The following is a 27,922-nucleotide window of genomic DNA, read 5'->3' as shown; positions in this document are numbered from 1 at the left end:
TGTCTTTTAATTAAAGTATGCCTCAACTGTATGTCATGCTGTAGTCGTGTGAGAAGGACTAAGTTTCCCACTCCTGAGTGTAGGAAGTAAAATGTAGCTAGAGTTAGAAAGGGCCATCAGGGCAAAGGACCAGGAAACTGCAGTAGAGGGGTACCGGAAGTGGGTGGGAGTTGAGGAAATGCATTTTTCCTAAAATGTGGAATTGATGTGAAATCTAGCAACTAAATGTTGATACCTATCACAAAAATATGTCCCTCAAAATAATAGATTGCTATGGACAACAGCAGCTTCTACTACTGTTGCTTACATTATTTTCTTCTGTTGATTTATCTGGATAATGACTGTGGTTCTGTACGATGTTTTGCTCTCCCTTAATTCCTAAGGTATTTTTCTCTCCCATTTCCTCTTCACTGTGCATTTCCTGTTGCTTAAGTGCTTGCAATGAAGCTCTGAACAGCTGGGAAATGTCATGTTCTCTGTATATCCCTAAGTCAGCCCTGTTCAGAAGTACTTAGAATGTGTTAGAACCCCATTAGCCCACTTCAAAGGTGTGATCAAGGTCCCACTACACATGCCAGCCCTAAAATTACACCATGAAGTAACCAATTAACTTTGCTTAGCATTTAATCAAGCAGTTAATTTTGAGATGTAGCTTGCTAAAATATCCAGCTTTGAGAGATCCTGGAAATATGAGTAAAACCACTTTGCTTTTTCTGCAGTAAAAAAAATAAATGGTTAGCTTTACAATTGTGAGGGAAAGTTCCATTTGTTAACAAGTGATATGAATAATATGTTGTGCTGTTTTAAGCTCTATATATAGAGCCTAAGTAGAGGTAAGCTATGTAATTGAGCTTTAGAGTTGGTGAGTTGGGAAGTTCTGTAAGTTACAATCAGTTGTCATTCATTTAATATTTTAAACAAACCATGTACCCATGCATGCCTGATTTTTCTTCTTTAATTCCTTTCCCAGATCCCAGTACTACCAGCTTCTTTATAAGCCCACCATCTCTGCATTGATCAATGTGTGGCAAATGTCAACTCTAACCTAAGTAGGGACATATTTCTTAGAGTGTAAATAAGAAAGCTATATAAACTTGGGTCTCTTTCTTCTTCCACATTTAATGAAATTTCTTGTGACTACATATATTTAACACATTTACCTTTTGTCAAATATAATTAAAATTGATAAGACAGATGTAGCCAAATCACACCTCATTTTCCCTGCAAAGTTATTAAAATAGCTCAGTTTTCATACTGAAAACCCTCTCCATCACAGTGCAAACAAAGTGGTGTGTTGCTATACTGTATATTTGAGTTTGGGGTGCTGCGTCAAAGGCTTGCTGTAGATGTAGATGGCTCTTCCATCCTCTGGTTTTCTACTTCTTCCTTCTCCACAACCAGAAAAGTAGGTGGAACCTATTAAATCTCAACCATGAGTTAACAGTCTCATGTCATGTCTTTCTATATGTGTCAAGGACAGCAGTGATCAGTATTGAGGAACTTGATTAAAAAATTCCTGATAGAATAAATACCTCTTGTAGACTTTGAATGGCAATATGTTGGAGGGAGATAGGATGAGAAAATTTAAAACTGAAGAGAGCTTAAAAATCAAACCCAAGACAAACCAACCCCAAACCCTAGAAAAATAAAATTCACATTTTTGCAGAGAAAAGGTCCGCATCCTCCTGTGGTATTTCTTCAGATTGCCAGAAGCATGTCCTTGTATGTGTTTGTGCTTTGCCTATTGCTTCCTGCAGTAAATCAAAGTGCTCAACCAAACTGTTTACCCAGGATGCTGGAAGAGGTGAGAATGCAGGAAGCTTTTAGCTCTGCCAGGGTGGTTGGTTTTAGCCATGATGATGGTGGGAATAGATCAGGGAAGAGGGGAATAGAATATTCACCACAGAGTTCTGTGTGTCTAGTCTGCTCTGTGTGAGGTTAAATCAAATGTTAAACCTTAGAATGTGAACATGGGATGAGAGGCTGGGAGGTCGTTTCCTTGCACCTGCACCTTTGTCTTCCCTGTCCCAGCAGCTACTGACACTAGATCCTTTAGAGACTTTGTACACAGGAACTTTTTGAGCTAATACTCAAAGTGACTACTCTTAATACTCAATACTCAGTTAAGAACTTTAGTGAAGGTAGGGAGTAAAAGACTTGAGGGAAGTTTTCTTAACAGTTCCCAGTCTGTTAATTCTGAGTGCTTGTAGTTGAGCCACTGCAGTAAGTGGTGTGGGTTCCTGTGAAGTGGAGGGGGTGCTGGAGAAATGTTTTGGTGGCAGAAGGGAGCACTATACAGATGTGCACCTGGGAGAAAGTGCTGCATGCGTGTGGTTTCTCAAAAACCAAAGTGCCTTTTTAATCTCTTCTTGTGGCTGCTATTTAGTAGAGGTCCAGTATGCTAATGGCCTTATAAACTGGTGGGGGAAATGTAATTAGAAGTCTTCTGTCTAGAAATACAATACTTTTTAAATTGTGGTGTTTTGGTGTTTTAAAGAGAATATACTTTTTCTTTGACAGATTAAACTGCCACCGATGATGGAAATCATAACGGCTGAACAGCTGATGGAATACTTAGGTTAGTAACTGCAATAAATCCCTTTCACTTGTATGTTCTACTTTGTAGTGCATAGCAACATAGACCTGTTTTATGTATTTACTATTTTATTCAGCTTTTTATTTGATTCCAGAAAACTGCTTAAAGTATTCAACTACTCATGCTTTTGCTTAACTGTTTTTAGAAGTTTTCTGCACTGGTTTCCAAAGTGATTGGTCTAGTTCATGCCACTGGTATGGCTCAGTGCACCAGCACATTCACAGATTTAAAATTATTCATGTCTCTTAAAGTGTTATTTTATTATAGTTGACAGAATGTAGTAAGTCAACTCTGTCTTTAATTGTCTATAGTACCTCTAATCCTTGGAAGTATGACCCAATTAAAATAACAAGAAAAATTAATGTAGTCCTCACAGTGATTGGGGTCCCATTTGCAGGCACTACTCTGGTATCATATTCAGTCTTCAACAAAACTGCAGCTCTGTGTATCTGACAGGGCTGGAACTTTAATAACCCTGATGATCCAGGTGTTAAAAGTGCAGTTGTGATAGTACTTACGCTATATGTACCACTTTTCCTTCCCTTGTAGCCTGACAAATATAGAATGTTTGAACTTAGTAGCCTAGGTTTGATTTTTCTTAAGCAGGAGGAAAAAACCCTTACAATATTTTCTTTATTTTTGCTTGTAAAGAACGTAGCTTGTTCTTTTCAGAAGCAAATTGCTGAGTCTTCTGGTTGAAGAAAAAAGTTACCTACACAATTTTCTCCAAAAACTAAGAAATCTTGCTCCCTGTGTTTCTTAATTGCATTGATGACACAAGACTGTCTGAAGTCACTACATAATTCCAGTTGTCTAAATGTGTATTCTTTCTTGAAGGCGTATTTTAGCTTCTGGAATTATCTTACTAAATTGAATAATAAAACTGTGTTCAAATTATTTAGGTTCCAATTCACTCAACAGGATTAGCAGTTCTTCTACAGCTGAAAAAAAAAAGCCAAAACCAGCAGAACAGCCTTCAACCACTTTCAAGTTAAAGGATATAAATTAGGAAATTTATAATGATATTTTTCTGAGTTTAGTAATGGATCAAGGGAATAAGTACAAAAACATTGAAATAAAATCTGGAAGGTGGATATTAGTCTCTAAAGATGTTATAAGTCTTGAACCTCAGTGTGTTGATTAACTATTAACTAATTTATTACCTTTGCATTGTAGACAAAGGTAGAATACAAGTGCTGTGGTTTAAGCCCAGGCAGCCCCTTGCTCACTCCCCTACCAGTGAGATCAGGTAGAGAATGGGGAGGGTAAAAACCAGAAAACCTGTGGGCTGAGTTAAAGACTCAATATAAGGAAAGCGGAGCAAAACAGGGAATTAATTCACTGCTTCCCACGGGCAGGCAAGTGTTCAGCCATCCCCAGGAGAGCAGCACCCTGTCATACGTGGTCACTTGGGAAGAAAAACACCATCCAGCACTCCAAGTGTTCCCCTTCTCCCTTCTACCCCCCACTTTATATACTGGGGCATGTTGTCACCTGGCTGGAACATCCCTGTGCTCATTGGGGATCACCTGTGCTGGCTGTGTCTCCTCACAGCCTCCTGTGGCCCTGGGAAAAGCAGGAAGGGCCTTGGCTCTGAGTGAGCCCTGCTGAGCAATAACAAAAACATCTCTGTGTTATCAGCCTTGTGTTGAGCACAAACCCAGAGCACAGCCCCACACCAGCCACTGTGAAGAGAGTGAGCTATATTCCAGTCAAAACCAGCGCAACAAGTTTTATAGACTTATTGATGTATAAAATATGGCAAAACTTTCACAGTATCAGTCAGGAGAAGTGGTTGTCTTTTTTTAAAATTGTGTACAGAATTACATACTTTACTGTGAACAGTTTGACCTTTTTATATTTTGAACCTGAGGCACAGAGGGAGGTTAATTTTTGAATATTGAAGAGATTGGTACGATACCGCAAGAGATTATGAAGTGTTGCTTTAGTAATAGTTGACCATTTGAATTTTATTTCCTAATATGCTCTTACTAAGTTTTTGTATTCATATTTTACTCCATAATTTTAATTCAGGTTATAAAACAATGTGATCTCATTAATTTGGTAGAAAACTTCAGTTGTGGTATTCATTATCAGTCAGGTTCAGTCAGAAACATTCATAGAAATGTTGAATCTTTGATTGTAGAACAAATTTATTTTCGTTTTTGCTTTCTTTTAGGAGACTACATTCTTGACGCAAAACCTAAAGAGATATCTGAAATTCAGCGACTTAATTATGAGCAGGTAAGGAGCTGCTCCTAAGACATAGTTACTTATGTCTGAAGAAACTAAAACTATTTTTCTCACCTAGGGTTTGTCACCTTGTTAAAAACCAGAACCATACAGACCATTGTTTGTAGTTTGTTTTTGTCTGGGCTTGATGTAGAGTAATAATTTTATATATGTGCTATTAGTGAAGAAAAACTCGGTATTTATTAACAGAAGACACTTTTTTTTCCCCTGTTATGAAATAACAGTAATGAAGTAAAACAGGTTTTATTGAGGAAGTGTAACGCAGAGGTACTAATAAAAGTATGTAACAGGGTGGTTGCTCTTTGAAGTCCTGTGTTGCATGTCCTTCAGTTGCTCTGTTCAGTGGTGCCTGCCACAGTTTCTCTGAGGATATAAACTGAGTAAGAGTGATCTGTGTTCTTAATCATGATGGACAAAAAGAGGTTGATCCCATGTTATGAAAGGCAATGTTATTTGCACTGGCCACTATTTATATGTCATCACAGAATTCTTTCTGTATGGAAGATAATGCTATTAGATTTAAAAATTGTTGATTTAGTATATGTTTTCTGAGCTCTGTCTGTAGTCATAGCTGGTTTTTTGGTTGCTCATGGAAAAGTGAATTTGAATTTTTTAATAGGTATAAGGTTTCAGGTAGTTCTGTTTATTCTTAGGTCATTTTTTCTTGTTCTCATTCAGTGTTGAAAGCCAAATCGAGTAACTTGAGATTGATTTTTTTATCAAATCATAGGAATTACTTTTGTAATAATGAAATTGGCTATTTTTTTCCATACAATTCTGTGTTGTAGGAGGTTATAGCTATAATCAACTTGTAGGAGGGTGATGAAAACTATTATGCCTGGTGAAAGTACAACCTCTATAGCTTTCTTATGCTCAGATATATGGATTTAGAACATAAATGTCACATACCTGAAGTTTTTAATCATGTAATTTCAAAGAAGCTTTCTGTTCTAGAAATCTTCTAAGTTGCTTTGAAGGTACGTAAGTAGTTAAAGTCGAACTTACAATGTTGAAATTGCAGCAAGAAACTTCTGTGGTTTTCTGGTCTGTTTGATGTAATCCTGCTTTGTTTGCAAAGTAAACATTAACAAAATAAATGCAGCTATTGTCTGTAGATGTATGGTTTGAATTTGTGGATGGCTAGTGCTGACTTACTGTGGACTTCTTATTCATTCAGCAGAGTAAAGTTATGGCAAAATTTCTTTCAAAACAGACAGGTTTTTGTATTTGATGTCTGACCCCTCCTAATGACATGCTCTTGTTAAGGTGGCTTGGTTTGCTTTTAAAATGATAAAAACTTAAAAAGTGAAGCCAGTCTTGAGAATTGCTTCCAAATCTTGCTAAATTCTAAACCTTATGACAGCAAAGTTGTCAGTAAGATGAAGCAACTTTTAGTAAGGCAGTGGGAGCTGTTCCATTCCTGATCATGGAAATTTGACAGAACAGGGTGGTTAAAGGGCTACAAGCATTAAAACCCTCATTTGTAGCAGCCATGCTCAAGTGCACATTCTCATCAGAGGACAGCAGAAGCAGCTGTCTTTAACCATCAGTAGTTTTGGTCTGTAAGTCTTTGCTGTCTCCATCTCCTGTCCAGTCTGTATTTCTGGTCTTTGTCGTGCTACTTACCCATTGCTGTAAGCCCAAAATCCTCTTAAACAACAGAATATTGCAAAACCCAAAAACCCGTAAAAAAAACCAAAGTGCCTCAGTTTCCCCAAATCTTTTGCACGGGACTTTCTGACCATATTCTTGTGGACTTTTCTCACTTAATGGGAAATTCTTCTTCCTGCAAGTCAGGAATTTTTTTATCTGTTGGTTCAAGAAAACTGTCTCACAAAGCACGTTTTCTTTGGCTCATCTTTCCTTTCTGTGATTGGAACTTCATAACTCGATAATTCTCCTTAGGATTCCATTGGAATCTCTACTATAATAATTGCTACTTTCATGACTTAACAGTAGAATCTACAAGCCATTTAAAGGTATGCCCAAAATAAGATAGAAAATGTTTTTTTATTAAAGAAAAAAAGTGGTGAACAATTAAAGACTCTGATTCTCAGTACTGAACCATGAAATTAGAGTTGGCAAGTGGGTCTGTGTACATCTTACTGTTCATTCATTATGTAGTGACAAGTACTTCAGCCTAACTTGTAAGGGAAGGCTTAAAAGGGGAGAAGAAACCTCAAGAAAAGTCCCTTGAAGATTCCTTTATAATTCAGTTTTCTTGCAAACATCTGGCTTGTGGCTTTGGGAAATAGACCTCAAAGCAGTCAGAACTGCGTGAAAGTAGTTTATGGGTGTAGAAGAGGTGATTGGAGGGAGATTCTTTTTTTTCATGTTATCTCCTGGCACAATATGTGAAGTAAATGTGCATTGAAACATTTGTTTAGGTAATTTACCCTTTAAATTATTTTTTTTAAGTGTTAAGTCGATGAGTACTAAATGATGAATAGTTTACAAGAGTAACCACCAAGTGTCCAAAGCTGTGTTGGATGATCTGTTCTGTTCTTTTCTTTCTGTTGTCAGAATATGAGTGATGCAATGGCAATTCTGCATAAGTTGCAGACGGGTCTGGATGTCAATGTGAAGTTCACAGGTGTCCGAGTATTTGAATACACTCCTGAATGCATAGTGTTTGATCTGCTTGATATTCCCTTGTACCATGGATGGTTAGTGGACCCTCAGGTAACCTATTTTGTTTCAATTATTTAAAAAAAATGTTATCCTGAATGTTATTGGTGGGAGGGGAGGTATTTCTGAATTTTAACAAGTCAATAATGAATACGGTAATGAAGTTTTTAAATCTAGTCAGAAAAATTGAGTGAATACAGACTGTGTGTTCTTTTTAGTGCAGGAACTTTGCGGAGCCTGGGTCTATAGTCAAACCACTTTAAAAGCCTTCTATGACTCTGTAAGGGAGAATTGTTTTTCTGAGGGAAGTAGCAAGTTGCCCCAGATACAGTGTCCCAGTCATCATTTTTGAAAGCTTATTAGAGAACACTTGGAAGGCATACAAAGTTACTTTCCTCTTCCTTTTAATTCTGATTTCTTAGTCACTGCTATTGAGAAATGAGGATGGTGGAACTGGTTGGAGAGAACTGCAGCTTTAGCAAACATGTAATTTATTTTTAATTATATTATTTAATAAACACTAAAGTGGTATTGTTTGCTGAGGGGGAAACTGGTGAGTTTGGCTGCAATAATAATGCCTAAGAGTTTTTCTTTTCATGCCTTGTTGGTGAGAGTTGGTGTTCTCTTCCCCTGGCCCAGCTGATCCAACTCATGCAGTGTTCTCCATCTGCCTTAGCTTTTGGTGCTAAGGGTTAACTGAAGGATTTAAAATAGGATCTGAAATAGCAAAATGTGTAACACTCTGGGCAAAAGTGTTTTGGCCTACATTTTTTTAGGGGATAACATCCTCTCTTTATTGAATTTTTATTGTCTTATCAATAATTGCCACTGGCTTGCAGCTGTGTTCTGTTCTTCTCAAAGGTAAATTCTCCATGTTGTTCCTTCCTGCTGCAGGTTGCTGACATAGTAAAAGCAGTTGGTAACTGCAGTTACAATCAGCTGGTGGAGAAGATAATTTCTTGTAAACAGTCAGAAAACAGTGAACTGGTTAGTGAAGGTAAGTCATGTTTTTCTGTATTTTATCAAAGTATGTGTCCTGCCCAGTCTAAGTTAGATATTTTCCATGTGGGTGATGCTGAGTAGAGATACAAGTGGGAAGAGCTGCATTCTGTGCGCTGAGCTGCTTTCCCTGGGCAGGCACACAGCACTGTGCTTGTCTTCTCAACTTCTCTCATGCATGCTCTTGATCTGTTCAATACTTTTTAAAAAGCTGCTAAGAACTTCCCCTATTGCGGCAGCATTCAGTTTTCAACTTAGCTATGTATTATCTCCTGTAATTAGAATATCGATTATATACTCTATTACAACAAGGGAAAATATGAGAAATATTAGAAGTGGATATAGCATTTCTGAACATGGGAAGGTTTGTTTGCAGTGCTGTGGTTTTAGAACTTTAAAACTTGTTGTCCCCTCTTTTTATGTGTTCCCTAAGGCTTGTGGCAGTATGGGGACATAGGGGGAAGATAGGAAAAATACTACTGTTGTTTCCAGGTGTTATATTAGCAAGTGTGTAATAGACACACATAACAGTATGTTTTGCTTTTGTAGGGTTCGTAGCTGAGCAGTTCCTAAATAACACAGCTACACAATTGACATACCATGGACTGTGTGAGTTGACTTCAGCTGTCCAGGAGGGAGAGCTTTGTGTGTTCTTCAGGAACAACCATTTTAGCACCATGACCAAATACAAGGTACATCTAGCATTTTTGTCTTTATTGTTGTGTTTTGTGTTTCAAAGCAAGTCACACTTTTTTACTGTCTTGAAATAGAATTAAATTCCAGGTTGTTATATATAAATATGGCTTACAGTGAATGTAAGGTCTGTAGCAAATGTTACTTAGGAATTATTGATTACAGTGGTTTAGTCACTGGGATCCATTACTACTTTAAATCTTTTTGTAGCCTTTCCCTTTATGTTCAGTTTACTCCCTGTGTTAACTCTTTGTGGCTAGGTATAGTTATGTACACTTCTTACATGTCTTAAATTTTCTTGCAGTTTGTGGTTGGCATGATAAGATTACTTTAATTTCTTGTTTCTGAGTATCTAAAAGTTTGCATTACAGTTGGGCTAGTAGATGAATAGGTCCATATGCAAAATCCCAAATGTTTTGAGAAGTTGAAATGGGCTACAATATTGGTTCCCTTTGTTAGGGAAGAGAATTTCTTTTAATTATTATTTATATGTATCTGGGGAAGCAATATGGCAGCAGTTGTGAAAGGAATATTCCAGGATACAAAAAGCAAATGTCAGCTTGGTTAGTGCTTCTGGGACTCCTTCCTCCATGGAATGGAGAATCTGGTTTGGAAAGTTTACATTCATTTATGGAGCATCTTCATGCTAAAACAACTTTACTTTTGCTGGGAGGTAGTGTGTGATTTTTACCCTTGTATAGAACTCTTAAAATTATGTTTTGGTTATCTGTTCTTTAATAAGACTTTAATTTCATGTACACTTGTGCTTATGAATAATGGTAATAAAAGCAAAAAAAGGAAGAGCTGTGTAACATGCAAAAAAGTTAAGAAACCCCTGGTTTTGCCATTATATGATGTCATCTACCTCATGTGAATGACACTTCCATTGCTCTGTTAATCTTGACTGTCAGTGCTAATCTTTGGCATTTTGAATAATTGCTCATAAGCTGAGCTAAAGGTCTGAACAGTCCTGATAAATAATGATTGACTCTACAAGCAGGTAACACGTTTGGTTTTCTGATTAGAGTACATCTGAGACCTGGTTTAAATCTGTGTATACAATGCCACTCACTTAAAGCAGTAGAGCAAGCAAAAGGCTCTTTCTCCTCCCTTCTTCCATTTAAATAACCCAGAGCTATGACATAAATCTGTGTGTGGTCAAATATTACCTGATGCAGCTCATTTAAATCATAATTTTGAGTATAGTTTTTCCCCTCTCTGCTTTTCTAAGTTTAGTTCTTGGATTAGCTGGTGGCAGCTCATGAAGCAAGCCTGTACACTGTTTTACACTTGTTACATGGAGTAGGGTTTGATTTTAAAAAAGAAAATAGTAAAAGTACAGCTGTACTTTGTGGGTACAAATGGTATCTAGAGGTGCAGCTGCTCTTTTACTTTCTTTAAAGGCAATTCCAGATAAAACACATGAATCCTCCTGGAAATAACACATTTTTGTGCTATTATTAAATCCTTTAAAATATTATTTGTATTGAATACAGTCAGTGAGTATCACTTTGACCTGTGAATTATAAATACAGATTAGTTTTGTAAAACATAGTCTCTTTGTAGTCTTTTGCAGCCCAGTATTACATTAAAGGGTAGAAACTGGTGTGTGTCTGTACTTTAGCTGCTTCATACTTGTAAACATTTATTTACTTCTCAGTTGAGATCCTTTTTCCTTATAGAAATAAAATGCAATACTTCAATGAGTTAAATATCCTCAGCCAATATTAATAATACAGAACAGGTTAAGGCAGTGAGTAAAAATGTCTTGACTTTTATCTATAAGAACTAAATACAAGTCCTAAGAAATATTAAGTTAAAATATTTGAAAATGAGTGTGGTTTGTATATTTAAGGTTTGTTGCTGCTAAGTCACAGTGGTTTTAATCGTGTGCTTTTTGAAAATTCTTAGAATTCTGAAATGCTAAATATTGAAATACAGGCCATTATTCTTGTTTTTACAGTCATTATGGGGAATGACCTTGTAGTTAGTGTCTAATTTCCATGTTATTTACCTGTTTTAGTTCCTGAGGTTATAGCTTGTAAACAGTGTCCATTTTGATTTGGATTTCTGTTGAGTGGTACATGGCAGAATTTGAGATACCAAGAAACTTTTAAATAAAGACAGAAGTTAAGTTTTAAATTGATGTTTAAAGACCAGCAGTAACTCTTTTGGCTCCTACCTACCCAGCTGTTTGCAGTAGCTGTGCTTTTAGGGGGTCTTTTGCATCAAGTCAAAAATAGACTTAACTTGGGCTTTTAGCCAAGATCAGCTCTCCAGAATCTTTTGGCCCTCCAGGATACTCCTGTGAGTGCCACATGCATTGTTGCTGAAGAGTTGAGATGTTTTTCAACTGTTCCACTCTTTCCGTCTCCTGGGTTTAATGCTCACTCTGCAGATGGAGTTTGCTCACAGTTTGAGCAGTAGTCAGCAGGAGCTGGACTATGGAGAAAAGTCTGTCCATTGGGAAAACTGGAGATACAACATATGCCAGGAAAAATGGAGGTATAGAACTTCTAGGGCAAGAATGATGCAATTATTTTTTCTCTTTCTCTAATACTGCCTTTATTTCTTTCCCCTCCAAACCAATACATGGAAATGTATAAATAAAGCAGCTATAAAGTTAATCAAAAGGGAATTACACATTTATTAAGTTGTCCGTGTAATAAAATCAGTGTATTTTTAGAAACACAGCTTAAGTAATTAGCAATTATTATTCTAATTAAGCTAATGCTTAAACTTTTATTTGGCAGCTTTAATGTGCAGCTGATACAAGGACCTGTACACTGGGGATATTTTTAAGTGCAGTGTGGGTTTTTTAAGGCTGATATTTTAGTGAAAGGACTTGGATTTCCAAACCTTGTCCATTTGCCCAAGTAATAGTTTTTTCTACTTCCTTTCCCTTTCATTGCATACTAATAGTCTTGGCTCATGTGATTATACAGTAATAATTTTCAACAGTTAAAAATGTGATTTTTTTTTTTGCCTTTGCTTTTCATTATGCAGATAATAAGTACATCAAATGATAATTCCCTAGATCAAGGAAAAACAGGACTGTAAAGAGGGGATCAGTTTGGTAAGATCTTAGTTCAGTTGGAACGTTTTTCCCACAGACGTGTTTGTAACAGAACCTGTGTTCTTTACTGAAAAGTATCAAGACACTTACCTGTCTGGATTTTTAAGTATGTGTGTTTTCTACTTTATAGATGTTGTGTTTCTGCTTCAGAACTCAACAGATACTTTCATTCCAATACCAAGTGTATTTTATAACCGTAATTGCACATTTTTCCTTGAGCATTTCAGATCGGCACAGTAGAGGCAATGAATATAACTGCTTTAAAAATGTTTATTTTTTAATTTCTTAGTAAGTATACAGTTCTTATGCTGAGGGTTACTCTGAATTCAGTAGTACATACTTCCTTTAAAAACATCTTTTTAATGTTAGTATATCTGAATGTTTCAACTGAATTTTTAGTTGAATTTTCTGAAATTTTAATTTAATTTTCAACAGAGAAAATTAAAACAACATTCATTTATCCACTTAAAACACCTTCACAAAAACAAAGGGATCTGATCCAGAAGCCCAAGAGAATATTTACATACTATTCAAAACTTAAGGCTTAAAATGTCTTTACTGTACAATGCTATTGGACAGGTGTTTGGTTTTCTTTTTCTGTTTTCTGAATTGCTGGAAACTTGGTAATTGGCATTAGAACAAGTAGTTTAAAAACATTAATTATTTAATCTGATTATGAAATTATCTAAGGAAAGGAGATCTAGTAACATCCCCTGTAGCCTATATTTGTGCATTTCAGAGAGGTTTTTTTTTTTTTTGTGTAAACCAGAAGACTGAAAGATCCCTGTTTGGGAGAATAATATTGCTTTATCCTCAGCTTTATTTCAAGGTTTTTATATGTGAAACTATAAAATCTGGGCATTGGTCTACAATATCTAAATATCGATTCTTAGGATAAATAATTAGTCATTACTCTGTTAAAGTAAATTGTGTTTACAGTAGTTATGCACTTGGGACTTTCACTGTTTTACTCCCTATTGACTATAGTTTGTAGTAGATACTTGTGCTGTCTATTATGTGCTGGTATTTTGTGGCCAGTGTTAACCTATGAGACTGGGTATTTGTTAAAAAAACCCCACATTTGAAAACAAATCTAAAAGATAATCTGGTAGTGCTCTAGAAATGGCCAGTTAAGATTTTTCTGAGGGTAGAAGCATTTTGTAAAGCAGACAGCTGTTCTTAGAGAGTGAGGGGTATTTGAAAGCCATTTTTGTGTGTATTGGCTACCTTAGTGTCCCGAGCTCGGCCTGGTCAGCTGTGCCGGGGCCGTGTCCCCGTTCCCCCCCCACCGCCGGGGCCGTGTCCCCGTTCCCCAGGCCCCGGGGCCGTGTCCCCGTTCCCCCCCCACCGCCGGGGCCGCGTCCCCGTTCCCCAGGCCCCGGGGCCGTGTCCCTGTCCCTCTCAGGCAGCCCCGGCCCGGCTGTGGAAGTGCCTGGGAAGGGCGGCTCCTTCCTGGCCGCCCGCCCGGCTCGGTGCGGGCCGGCTCGGGGCAGCGCGGAGGTCGGAAGGTAAAAGCTTCTGTCGGCTCACAGGCAGCCCTTGCTGGGGCCGGGGTGTGCCACCGAGTGTGGCCTGTGCCTTTAGCGTGGGGAAGAGAACGTGCCTGGCATTAAAACTGTGCCCGCAGAGCCAGTCTAGATAGGGCCTCTATTTTCTCGTTGCAAGTGAGGAATAAACCCATGATGAGAGGCTATGTACAGCTCTCAGCAAAAGAGCCACCTTCTCTTACTTTATATGAAATTATTGCCAAAGGTTCCATGAATATTAGCAATATTGTGAGGTCCTTGGTTGGGTTTTTTTTTTGGGGAATCCAATTTAATCATACTAATATGATGTAAAGATCAGAGAAGTTGGTTAAAAACAAGGGAAAGATGACTTTGGATCTCTGATCTGTGATTTCCCATTTTCCTTTCATTCCAATAATGTGACCAGGAACTCTGTCCCTTATCAGGTACCTTATCAGGTCCTAGGGAGCCCGTGTTTGTTGGTTTGCTAAGCTTTGTTCAATTGAAGCAGAATGTTTGAAGGTATGCAGTTGGTATTGGAATTGCAGTGGTGGTGTTCAGCTAATGTGGTGATATGTAATGCAGTTTATTGTCTTTCATTAGGGAGCTGTGTTACATTTCTTTTGTATTATTTACTCTAATGTGACATTGTTACAATCAGTGTTCAGCTGAGAAATTCTTACAAAGAATATGAATTTAAGGTTTGAAACAAGTCTCCATTTCAAGCAATTGTTAGCTTTAATCCATGCTTGGATGCTAGATTCTAATTGCATGAAGGCAATTATATACCTTAATATCTGTGTGTGGAAAAATTAAGCTTATAATAGTTTGGAGATAGGAAAGCTAGTACTTTCACAATTTCAGTATTACTAAGCTGCACAGTTTATGGGCTGTAATTAAAATGTATGGCATAATAGAGGAAAACCTTGGAGACACACAAACCACCCCCTTTTTTAGGTTTTGCTTGAGTCAATGTAGTGTTAAAAATAAAACTTAAAAGTCCAAATACATTTTTTATTTAAAATTCTGGGATATTTTTTAATATATTTTTGAAGACTTCTTGTATACAAAAAGTTGTGAAATAGGTATTTTGTGCAAACTGGAAACGTTGTGAAATTACTTCCTTTTATTTTCTTCAGGCAATTTTAAGTGTCAGGAGTATCATTCAGTTCTTAGGGAGGTTTCCAAAGGACAGATGATTTTTTAGATCATGTAATGTGATCAGACTTGTTGCTGACACTTGTATTTATGTCTGTGAAGCCCTCCTGTGCTGGTTAACTCCCATTCCAAAGCTTGAACATACTGTAGTGTTACCTGCTTGGTTTTGGTTTGGGTTTTTTATCCACTCTGTTTGGCCTTGTGTATAAGTGCATGTTATGGTATTAGGTAATATTGGAATAATTACTGTATGTGAGTCTTCAAATAATATTTTTGTTACATCAAGTGACCTCCCAGCCCCAGCAGGGGCGGCTGTAAACAGAGTGGGATTGACAAGACGTGAGTGGAATTTCAACATCTCCCTTAGAGTTATTTCATGACTTCAGAGGAGTCGGAACTCCTTCTGTATGTGTTGAGTATGGACAGAGTTTCCATTTCTTGCCTGTTTAGCCTTAGAAATCATTAGAACAGGATCTGCCTCTTGCTTTGGTACAACTTCAGCACAGCAATCTTTGAGAACCCTTTGTGTGCTGCTGGAATACAAATACCAATTTTTTGTGGATGTCACAATAAACTGTCTTAATTTTTATGGCTAAACCACTGCTACAAGTTTTGTATTGAGTGTCTTGATCTGGTACATTCAGTCATAGTAATGGGAGCTTCAGTCTTAAAATGCTCTATGGTCAGTAACAACATTCTTGATTTGGAGTATAATCCTAAAAACATGATAAAAAAGGTAGGATTAAATAAATTGATTTAATTAAAATGGAAATTTAAACAGGTATTTTGTGCTGCTTTGCTGTCCCTCAGACATGCAGCACCATCTCCTTTCACTTGGTGCCTACTTCAGTTATTTCCCTTTGATTTCAGCTCCTCTCCCACTCCCTCATCCTAAGCTTGCCTTTCATCCTTCCACCTTGGTATCTGCCCTTGTTAGCATTGTCTCCTTCACTCCAGACCAGCCCATTTTATAATTTCAGACTTTGAAATCAAGAAAATTGGCCTTATGGAACTGTAAAATTACTAAAATGCCAACAAAAGTAATTACTGATAACAAGTGATAGCAAGAATCTTAAATTTAGAGCTTTCAATTGACACAGACCTCAAATTCTATCAAAACTCATTATGAAAGATGAAGTGTGAGATGTGGCCATTTTGAGGTAATGCCTTTTGGATTGTTTGGAAAGGTCACCTTTGTCTCCATACCTTGCCTTTGGAATTTAATGTGATTATTCCTAGGATTTAAAGTTTTTGTTGCCAGGTTTTAAGACTACTTCTTAGGTATGTTTCTAAAAAGCTGTCAAGGTATTGCCAATACAGATTGATATATATTGATATATTCATTCATGTATATATGTTAATTTCTAGTCAATATGAACTTCCATTAAGAATGAATAGTTGCAAGATGGCATACAGAAATGGTGTGGTTGTTAATTTAGCAGTGAATATTAGTATCTGGTGGTTTAATGCTGTATGCTGATTTATTTAATTGCTTAATGTGCTAAAAACTCTAAATGAATGTTTTATTGGAAAGCAACATTTGTATCATTTCTGCTACTTATATCGTAAAAAGTATTTTTTTTTAGTTTTACAAGTTTTCCTTGTTCTTCTGTATAGGGTCAGCTTTACCTGCTGGTGACAGACCAGGGCTTTCTTACAGAAGAGAAGGTTGTGTGGGAAAGTTTACACAATGTGGATGGTGATGGGAATTTCTGTGACTCTGAATTCCACCTGAGGCCTCCATCAGACCCTGAAACTGTCTACAGAGGGCAGCAGGATCAAATAGATCAGGTATTGGATTTCTGCCTTTCCTTTGTGAGTTAGTACTGATTTTTAGTCATATTTATGTGTAATTCCACAGATGTGTATGTGTGTATACTCATGCATATCTGGGACTATAAAACTCCTTTAGGTAATTAGATTAGGGTTCCCAAAAGTGCCACTTGAATGTATTAATATGGTTTTGAGGGAGGAAAAGTAAGACAGACTGAGTATTTTGGAAAATGGGATTTTAATCTCTCAGAATCCACTTCTGGCAAGTCCTCACTCTGTTTTGTGTATGGAAACAGAAGCAGACTGTGGAATTTCTTCCTACACAACAATCTCCCTTCAGCTAATTAAGATTGTCATAGCTTAACTTTGCCTTCTGCTGCCCACTTGGCTGAATGCAGGACAGACCCCACAGCAGATTGTGTGTCTGGTGGGTGTTTGTTATTCCTGTTGAGACACAGAGTTTGCAGAAGTCATGTCTGAGGTGGGGCTGAGTTGTACCAGGTAATGCACAAATGCAGAGCAAGACTAAGTTCCTTGAAAATCTATAAAGTTTATAGTCATCACCATTAATTTTTTTTAAATACTGAGAGAAAACTAATCATTCTCTCAGAATAAAAATCTGACAAGATAATTTGCTGGTGTCTAGGTAATAGAATTTAAACCTGAAAGCAACATTTTTTAATTAGTTTTTGTGTCTTCTGTGCTACAGCTTAGTCATTGTGAAAGCAGACATGTAAAGTAACTGTTGTCAGCCTTCCTGCAGTTGAGGTTATGCCCAGGTTCTGAAACAAATTCCTGATCTCCATTTGAAGATAAGGCTGGGAGAAAAGTGATGGTACAGTGTAGCTTACATGCTGAAAAATTCCCTTGGTATGACATGACTCTTTTCTCTGTGAAAGAGCATTAATTCACAGGTTTACTCTTTAGGATTACCTGATGGCGTTGTCTCTACAACAAGAGCAGCAGAATCAAGAGATTAACTGGGAACAGATCCCAGAAGGAATCAGTGATCTGGAGCTAGCAAAGAAGCTCCAGGAAGAGGAGGACAGGAGAGCTTCTCAGTACTATCAGGAACAAGAACAAGCAGCTGCTCAGGTCCAGGTAAGAAAACAGTACTACAGAATATGATCATCAATTTTAGAAAGTATGAATAATTGCATAGATACATCTGTGCCTGTACATATTTCAGCCCGAGGTGAATATAGGAATCTTTAGGAATACACTACAGTTGTTGGAGTATGCATGTAGATATGAAAACTGCAGACATTTAAATACTTTAAAGCAGGCTTAGCCTTCTAAATTAGGGTTTCATTTATACTTGATTTGGAATTATAGTATGAATTAATATGTCAGGTTACAAAGATGGTATTAGCTAGTATTTTACATTACTTGCAGAAGACCATTGAGCTAACCTTTTTGATAATAGTTGAAGCTTTATCCTTATTTTATGTTGCAGAAGTTTGTTACTGTACATTTTTAGGTGATTCAGACTGTGGTCTCATGTGAATCTATTATTTTGTTCCAAATTAGGCAATTCACAATTTCTCCCAGTACACCTTTCTATCCCATACCCATAAACAGCTGATTTCAAAATCTTCTGAAAATGTGATTCATGCACATGTCTATCAAAAAATGCAATTTAACTGAACCTTCTGTGCCAGAGACAATATTTATTTAAGGTGGTGTTTTGGATTTAAGAGAGTTTTTAACCACTGAGGGTTTTCAGAACTGCTTTTATTTACAAATATATATAAGAAATAATCTATATAAAGTCTACATCTTCGGCCTGAAGTAATTCAGAACCATTAACTGCTAAGTTTGTTAAGCATGAAAAAAGAAATTTGACAGGTAAAGGTTGTGTTATTTGCACTGTTTGTTGCTTTAATAGAACCAGCACTACCTAGTTAAGACACAGATTCATACCTGCCAAAGGCAGAAGGAACTGAGGAACCTGCTGAACAGGATTGAGAGCCTGCTCGTTTGCAGCTGTGAATGGGTAACAGCGGGAATAGATGATGAATTAACAAAACTTATGTTGCCTTTGTATACCAACCCCCTTGCCAAGTTATTAAACAGTTTGTAGTCACAAAAAGCTGCTGCTTTACCATTATCTTGCTGTCCATACCAGCACTTTGATTCTGCAAATAGTGAAACGTGGATTATGTACTTATAAGAGAAACCAAGAAAAAATTCCAGTGCAATAATACAGAAGTGCCAGAAAATGCTTGAAACCGTATTTTATTGAAACTACTGATCTGTATATGTGGACACAACAAAAGGGACACATGAAACTTGAAATATATTTTCAGCTGAGTTAATTTTCAAGAAATACACAACTTTGTGGAGGTCCTGGAGTAGGTATACTAAAAACCCTACCCGAACTCTACTGGTTTGCATAATACTTAAACTTTTTGTTTTGAACTTGAGCACACAGGAGGAGTTCAGGCTGTATGTGCAGTGGTGCTGGGTTTATTTCCCATGTTATTTTCCCTACACAGCAGGTACAAGGTGCTGCCTCTCCAGCCAGCACAAGACAATCCGGGAGTAACGAACGCAAACGCAAAGAGCCACGAGAGAAGGAGAGGGAGAAAGAGAAGAACAGCTGTGTTCTCTTGTAACAGAGCATGGATTCCATCTGGAGCCAAGTGCATGTCCTCAGAAGCAAAAACAAGGAGTAGAAAGGAAGACAAACCTGTTACATGCCGCCTGTGCCTGATTACCCCATGGATTTTGTTCACGTTCCAAGAGAGGATGGATGGCTTTGTACCAATCAGACTTCCTTCAAAGTCATAGCGCGAGCTGCTCAAGAGGGAATTCCAAACCACAGTTGGATGCGGCTGTGCTTTGAGTTAGTCATAAGAAATATTGCACCTTGTAGCTGAACACACAACTCATGGCAAGTCCTGTGTCATAGTGACATCCATTACTCATTATATCAGTTAGTAAGCTATTTTATCTTCTACTCTAAACAAAGGTAATTCATTTTGTGTAAGGCTTTTTCCTGAAGTCTGTACACGAGCACAATGGAGTTCTGTGTTACTTCCTTAGTATGAAACTATATCTTAGGCTGGGTATAGTCTCCATGACACAAGAGCCCACATAACAGCTGGGCACTGCCTCCTCAGTGTGTCCAGATTTCTTTGCTTCTGGATCTGGTATGTTCTTTTTTTGAACCCAGATTTATACTTGTTACTGCTATCACTGCATCTCCTGGCCAGCTTTCTTGCCCCAAGAATATGTGACTTGATAGGCAGCATACGAAAATTGTCATGAAGAAAATGGGGCATTTATTAAAAAGCAAGATGAATATTGTTTGCTTTTCTTGCAACTACAAACTGGGTATGGCAACTCAGATGTTATCAGGGTTAAACAAGTAATTTTATAGGTAACTTCTTTTTCTTTTATCATTTTTTTCTCTTGTAGGTAAACTGGACCAGATAAGCTTTTATTTATTGACCTCTCCATATGATAGAGGAATGATGAGAGGGAACTAAAGTCTATAATAATCGTTATTCTATATAAGAATGCAGAGTTAAAATAACTAACTATCTGCCTTTTATCCAGAAGTACCTTGAACTTCAACATGACGTTAACATGTCCACTTGTATATTTAAGCAAGTGTACTGCAGTTAAAAACACACTTTTTTGTTTTATAAATCATGTATTCTTAAAAAAGCACACTTCTGAAGGGGTGAGAGAGGAGTGAAGCTCCCTCTCTTGAGATGGTTTGAAAGGTGGTCAGATGTAATATTTTGTTTTTTTAAATCACTAATTTAGAATTTTTGGAAACCAGATTTTTCTAATTTATGGGAACCAAATAAACATGTTGCATCTTGTAGTATTTGTAGAATGCAGAAACAGAACACTTGATGAATTTTGAGGGAACCACAAATCTTCCTCCACTTTCATTAAATCAGTAACAATTAGTTCTTGCTGAACCTTTTGATAACAATTTCTATTTAGCGATTTGTAGATACTTTTGAAAAAGGCTGCTTCTCCTGGACAAGTTCTGTATCTGTGCTCTAAGCCTTAGTGTTCACACAGAATAACCTGGGCAAGAGGTGGAATATGACATTCCTGCTTCCAGGTGTTTGGAGAATGTCTGCAAAAGTGGGTGTCTAACACAAGTCCACTGGTAAAAAGCCACTTCACAATTATTTCAAGCTGCACTGGCTGCACTGCTGGCAACCAGTCATCACACACATCTGTTACCAACCTAGAATGAAAATGAGATAAAGGAAGAATGTCTTACCAACTAAAGGGCCAATTTGTATCACTTTTCTTCCATGCCTTTTCCTCTTTGTTTTTTTTTTCCCATTTTTGTTACGATTTCCCTTTTATAATGATGAAGTAATGAACAGTAGGAGGTCTCTAATATGTAAACTGTAAATTTAAAAATATCTTCTCTAGAAAAGTCATGCCCAGAGAAGTAATTTTAATACTTAATGTATGCAGTTCAGATAATTTTCTATGTCAAAGCAAAGGTTGATGTCTTTTTTTCCTTTGCAGCAGCCTAACTTCAAAAATTAATGTGATGGAGGATCACCAACATAATGACTTAGCTACTTTAAGTAGATGAGAAAATATTCCAATAGTGTCAATAACAGAGACTTTAAGCCAGAATGTTGTTTAAAAACATTCTGTTACTAAGATTTTTCCAAATTTTGTGTATTTACATTTATTTATTGACCTTGGAAAATAAATATGTCAAGCGAAGTGTTTGTTATTATTTTCAGTGACGGTATTGCCACTTTAACTCCTTTTGGAAGGAATCTAGCTATTGTGGCTGTGGAGTTTATCTCTTTGCCTAAGATACTTGTTCATATTAGAAGAATTCATGTAACATTTCCAGATTCAGAAAGATGTGCCTGAAACTTAATATACTGTAGTTAGAGGAATTATGGTCATTTGGTCACAGAGGAAGAAGATTTAAATGCGATGCTCATTATGAAGACGCAACTCCCAGATAATTCAGTTTCTTTCAATAGAGGAGTAAAGGCTTCAGAGTATTTGAGATGGAAGGCATGCTATGAAAACAGTCCTCTGTTAATGTCCTTTTTTCTTTACAGGTCTTGAAGCTTTGGAAAAAAGGTAAAGAATTCCTGAAATCTAGGGCTGCATGAGTTGAACTTGTTAGTGGCAAAAGTTATAAGCAGTTGAGCTTCCTAATACCCAAAATGAAATTTACCTGGAAGCTTAATTTATGCCCTACTGGGAGTAACCATTCCAAAAGCACCTGTCACAGCTGGTGACAGTATCTGAGGATCAAAAAACCTGAACAGAATTGCTTTTATCTATATGAAGTGAGCTTGGAAAACAGTATTGCACAATTTAGTCTTGGAGTACCAGGAAGACAATATCTACTTCTGTTTGCTTAATTTGCCTTTTTTTTTCTTTTTTTTTTTTTCCTCCAGCTCATGTTCTGGCAAAAGGGTATAGATTTATACTTTAAATCTATTTATACAATTTAGCATGTACATGCTCCAAATACCTACATAATATATATGAAAGTGTCCAGAAAAGTAGAGTAGAACTTGTTTTCCACTAGATAAATGCTAGCACAGAAAACAGAATCATAGAATTTTTGTTGTTGCATTATAGTTGTGACATAAAAAAAGCTACATACAAGTATTATTAAGATTAGTAAAAACCAGAGCACTGCCGTAGAGATAAATGTTTTTCTATAAGGCACTTTGTAAATGCTCAACTCCACCAGTTTTCTTGTGACACTCATGGAATCTGCAAGCCAGCAAAGCAGATCCAGAGGGTTGTGACACCAGAGAATGAAATTAGCATTCCTGAAAATTCACTTAAACACAATGCAAAAACTACATTTTGTTAGCTGTCCATGTTGTTCATATAAGAAATGAAGTGTTCAGAGTTTCTGTGCAGAGCTGCTCTTGTGGCTCCCAGGAGGTCACACGAGCTCCAGGGGAAGCACAGGCTCTGCTGCCATTGCCAGGCAGGCTCTGACTCACTTGGTAGGGCACATTATTGTCATGTTTCTTCAAACTTGTACACACAAGCTCTTGAAAAAAACTTTCCAGTATGTAATAAAAGGCAGTTTTGAGTTCTTGAAATGAATTTTCTTGTGCATTCAGCAGGAAATACTAAAGTGAAAGGTAAAGCTGATGTATTTTTAACTGAACCATTCTTCATTCCTGCTCCACTAGTTCTGTAACAGCTCATTGCTTGGATCAGCTCTTTGCATTAGGATGCTTATTACAGAATCTATACAAAGTGCATCCTTCAATACAACATACTGAATTGAGAGCTTATTTTATATAAAAGTAGATTTTTAAAGGTTGCAGCATTGAACAGGTGACTCAGGAAATGCACATTAATTGATGGAGAATCCTCCTTAGAAAGCATATTACAGAAAAGCAAAAATAACAAGCTGTAGTTTGGTTGCAGTAGAATGCTCCCATTTGTTCCGTCTGTGCTATGATGAACACCTTGGGAGCAAGAAAAATCCAACTCTCAAAAATGTTAATTCAGTCTAGGGATAGCAAATGTCATGTGCAAGGCCTGAAAATGGCATTTCATCTTGACAAATGCACATCTTTTTTTATCAAGCATAACTAGCCAGACTGTTAGTGCTGAGTTGGAAAAGGGGAAGAGGTGAGTGACACCTTCTCACACCATGGCATGGACAGAGTCTGTCTGATGTTCAGTGCTCCTGTACAGCTCCCTCTTTTCAGATTGCCCAGTAGGAAAGCAGTGGCTGCAAGCTCAGCTGTGATCTGCTTTGATGGGGAAGAAGTGCCACAGGGGAATGCTAAGGAGGAAAGAGAGGCTGGAACGCAAAAAAGTCCCCGTGCTACCTCTAGAGATTGTTTAAGGCTTTGTCCTTAATTTTGCTGTTATTTTGGACACAAATAGCTGTGGCACAGCGTGCAGTGGCCACATTTTCTCACCTAGGTAATGCCCAGCAGGTTAATTTCCTGGCAGGTTGGCAGTGTCTGTCCCTGGACACACTGCTCTTCACTCTCACTGTGCTTTAAAGTCAGGACTAGCTGTGCTGATCCTCTGATAGCTCCAAATATTCTTATTAAATGTCAGTTGCCTACTGTTCAGTTTTGGTCAATGTCAGCTCCAATCACTCTGAGCTGTCTTTGCTGGAGAGCTGTCTAGAGAACTTGCTGAAATCTGCCTTCCTCATTCCTTTTCTGCTTTGTGGGATTACTTGTGTTCATGGAGAAGCTTTATGTGCTGAAATGGGCAATTCCTTGTTTTTCAAGGTTAAAACCTTTAAATACTCAGTTAATTATCATTAGAAAGTCAAGATCCCATGTTTGTCTCAACAGCATAGAAAAACATGCACCAAAATAGTGTTATTTTTGGGAAATCCTGGGGAATGATTCAGATGAAGTTTTAGCACTCAGAGGAACTGAAATGTTGCCAGCTCAGTCTACTGCTGGAATCCAAGGCAGCTGCTGCTCTGGTCAGAGCTGAGGCACTGCCTGTGCTGCCCTCCTCAACAGGCAGTGAGTGAAATGGGGGATGTTTGATAGAGTCAAACTCTCAGCCAAATGTACAGACACCTTGGGGGTGCACAGGGACACAAACTCAGCTAAATTTTATTATTTTTTTTTTAATTACTCTCTTGAACTTCTTTTAGTGCTGACCCAATTTGAGTTTAGGTCCCATACACCATAAGTGACACCTGTTGTGAAGCACATGGGGAATTGATCTAATAGTGTCTCATGAGCCAAAGCCTTTGGCTGAGACAAACTGAGGTTCTCCATCACAGAGCTGGATGAAATAATGGGGTACTTGGCTGTCTTGAAGTTCATGTTCTCTTGTTGAAGCCTTTAGGAAAATTTGGATGGGCTTTTTAAGTTAAAACTTCAGCTGTAACTTTTGAAAGTTAAGTTTATGCTAAGCAGTTTTGAAAATTTTACCTGAGTTTAACATTTTTAGATTTCTTCTGAATGTGTTTCCAAAAAAGCTGGGTTAACTTGTATTTTTGTCAGAAGCCCTGTGATGGCTTTTGTTCCTGCTTATTAGCACATGCCAAGGAAAATGTCAAAGCTGCAATTAAAAGAAACACCAGTGTGTCTTAAATCACTTTAAAAACTTAAATCAACTGACTAATGGGAACACCCTTGGGTTTGCTCATCTCTTGTTTTGGGGGACTCCAAAATATTTACAAAAACAGACAATTTTCTCTCCAGTATTTTGGTGTCAGGCCAGCAATAGGTCTGTTAATTTGAGGGCTTTTGTAACTGCAGATTAACCAGAGCCAGAAACTGGTTTATCCTAGTTACTGTTGTGTTCACAACTGAGTTTTAGTGAAGCCCTTCACACTGAAAGTTTGAAACCAGGTTCTCTGTGAAGTAACAGTATGGGCATTTTGGCCAATTGCATGGGTATATATTACCAGTGATTCTGTTAAATACAGAAAAAAAAGTATTGCTGTAGAAATAAAATCCTTCCATTGCCTGGAAAAGCATAGTAGTAGGTGGTATCTTCAACTGAACCAAGGAACCTGCTTGTGGACTTTAAACTATTTGTAATCCAGCTTTTGCATTTTTCATCATGAATAGTTGCAATAATTACATGTTTGCATTCCATATACTTGGGTTACAGCAGGTATGCTTGCATTTCTGGATTTCTTACATGCTTTCTTTTAGGGATTGGCAAGCAAAAATAATTTTAGAGAACCCCTTAAAAAAGTGATCACAGGTACAATGATTCCAAGAGACAAACCTGTTGTAGCAAGGGTTTCTTCACTTGTATTTTGCTAACTCTTGAAATGACCAGTGCTGTAACATTCTGCTGAAAAGTGTGATTGGTGAGGGAGTTACAGTGCAGACATTGATGAAATAAGCAGGTTCTGGTTTGGATAGGCTCTGTACCTCAAAAAACATCCCCAGTTAATGCAGCTTGCTATCAGATTGGACTGGACAGGTCACAGCACCTGTGAATAGCTTTTCCCTGTGTTTCTGCAGCGTGTAGTCACAGTTTACAACTTTGATGGCAGTTCTCAGAACTACAGAAGTATCAAATAGTTGTGCCACAGAAATCTATTCTAAATCTGTTACATCTTGCTCAGTATTATGTTAAATTCCTTACAGCAACTTCTTTATAAGGGAGTGAGAAATAGTGTCAGTGATAGAGCTTTAAACCAAAACTCTGCCATTTAACATTATATTACAGCTTTCAGCAAAACAAGTTCTTACCAAAGTTTGGGTTTTTAAAATAATTTTCAATTATCCTTTTATCTGGTCACCAGCTGCACAGCCCTTATTTGTACAACTTGTGATAATCACCTTTTACACACACATGTAAGCTTAGTGAAGAAATGACTGATGGAACATACAAAAATGAATCCTACAGAAGTTGCCCCAAGTTCTCCAGTGCTAAGTCAAATATTTGTTGTCTTAACTGCCTTGACTGGGTGTTTTTACAATGAAATGTTTCTTTAAAAAGCCTCCCCCACAAAACCTGACATATTTTAGAAAAGTTCCAAAATACTTCCAGATTAGTAATGTCTTCAAGATGCCATCAGAATTGTGCAATTCCTGTGTTAAATCAGCAGTTTAGCTGTGAGTCTGTTAGTCACCCCATGATTACTTGATCTCTCTTAAAAGGAAATGCAAAGTAAAGCTGATGCAAGTGACTCTGGATTTATCAAGAGAGGGGAGAAGTTAAATTTTTTAACTTGTGTTCTAGAGGTGCATGACACAATTAAATCTCGTCATGCAGTATCATTTGTACCAATGTATGTGAATGAAATACTTTTCATCATGTGACACCATTATCCAGCACTGTAATGGCATCTACAAGTTCAACTACTGAATGTTTTGCATTTTAAAAGCCTTAATTGTTTATATTGTATTAATGTGTTTTTAAAGACTATAAGGAAATAACATTTCCTTGTAAATTGTTAAAATAATTTTGAACACAAATAGTTTTCAGAGAAATCCAGTTCTGTATCTTAATACCCCTTTTTGTTTGTGTACCACAAAGCTGTTAAAATCTGTTACCTTTTAAATAGTGTCTCCTGCTATCAGCCTCTCTCTAGTTCAAGGTCTTTACCCAACTGAGATTTATTTTGGTTAACAGTCTTCTGAAACTCATTGTATGTAAATAAATTTAAGTGAGCAAACTTAAATAAATATTTCATTTAGATATTTAAGTTCTTTCCTAATGATAAAGGTTGGATGATATACTTTAAAAAATACACTTAAAAACCCAAAAAACAATAACCCAACAAAAACTCACTCTGGAAAAAAAGGATAGACTTCTGGTGCTTGTCAGCTTTTGATACATTCAAAGGTTTCAGCAATTTGTTTTAAAACAGTTTTTTTCCCCATTGTCTCAGTTTTAGTATTTTAAGTGAAATGATTCCACCTGCACAATCACATTTTTAATTTAATTAAGTAACTGTTGGAATGCATATCTAGACTTTTACAGGGAACCAAGCACATCTCAAGTTTTACTTTTGTAATTCTCTATAGCTTTGTCTTTTAAGGTTATAAACTTTGAAATTGCCCATTTGATCCATTAGCCACTATTAATTCATTTTGGAGCAGGTATTTGTTTTGTGTGTGTTGTCACACCTGATGAAGCACAGACTGCAGCCAAATGCACAAGTACTTTGGAAAATGCACTGGGAATTTGTACTTTCTCTTCAAAACTCCTGCAACAAAACTCAGTAAATTGAACTTCCTAGATTTTTAAGAATTGAATAAGATGTATTAATATATCAAGGTAAGTGACACATTTGCTGAGACAGTGCATTTCTTTTGTTTAAACCTAAGTATTTGTCAGATGTGAATATCCATACAGGATTAATTAGAGACAATGCTGTTGCACAGCAGGTTTCTCAGTTTCTCTCTCCATCTTTCCTGAAAGGCTGCTTATTTCAAAACCAGTTTAGTTGAATTCATTCTCTGCTCTTGATTCCTCTAGAATACTGCAGGTGCTTAGCAGTTCTTCCACACAGCAAGCAGAAATCAGCACCTTCTTACTGCCTCATGCCTTAAAAAATGTAACTGAAATCCTTCTTTCACAGGCAATCTGGATTAGAACCCTTCCAGCTCCTATTCAAGGACTATTTCTAAGCTCTTCTGTTCTGCTAGGAGTGCCCTGTAACCATCCAGCACCCAGCTTTCCCAAGTGGGATTCATTTCTTTTCTCCCTTGCTGAAGAGCAGGGTTGTAGTTATACCCTTACCCTGGCTGGGTGATAAATGAGTCCAGGCCTGGCTGCCTGGCATTTCTCTTTGGGCCT

General features: G+C 37.3%; 1 protein-coding gene across 1 annotated transcript in view; it reads left to right on the top strand.

The window, feature by feature from the left end:
* The window catches only part of MINDY2 (MINDY lysine 48 deubiquitinase 2), a 32,081-nt gene extending 5,285 nt beyond the window's left edge, over nt 1-26,796 (top strand). The window contains exons 2-9 of the mRNA XM_030955652.1: nt 2,521-2,578; nt 4,776-4,840; nt 7,373-7,531; nt 8,372-8,474; nt 9,026-9,168; nt 16,526-16,699; nt 17,609-17,782; nt 19,180-26,796. Of these exons, the coding sequence (XP_030811512.1) occupies nt 2,521-2,578; nt 4,776-4,840; nt 7,373-7,531; nt 8,372-8,474; nt 9,026-9,168; nt 16,526-16,699; nt 17,609-17,782; nt 19,180-19,299 (996 nt within the window). The 3' untranslated portion in view covers nt 19,300-26,796. The remainder of the gene's footprint in view (nt 1-2,520; nt 2,579-4,775; nt 4,841-7,372; nt 7,532-8,371; nt 8,475-9,025; nt 9,169-16,525; nt 16,700-17,608; nt 17,783-19,179) is intronic.
* The last annotated feature ends 1,126 nt before the right edge of the window (nt 26,797-27,922 follow it).

This window comes from Camarhynchus parvulus, chromosome 10 (assembly GCF_901933205.1).
Source record: "Camarhynchus parvulus chromosome 10, STF_HiC, whole genome shotgun sequence".
NCBI lineage: Eukaryota > Metazoa > Chordata > Aves > Passeriformes > Thraupidae > Camarhynchus > Camarhynchus parvulus.
The sequence above is the reverse complement of the archived record's forward strand: the minus strand, read 5'-3'. Positions and strand labels throughout refer to the sequence as shown.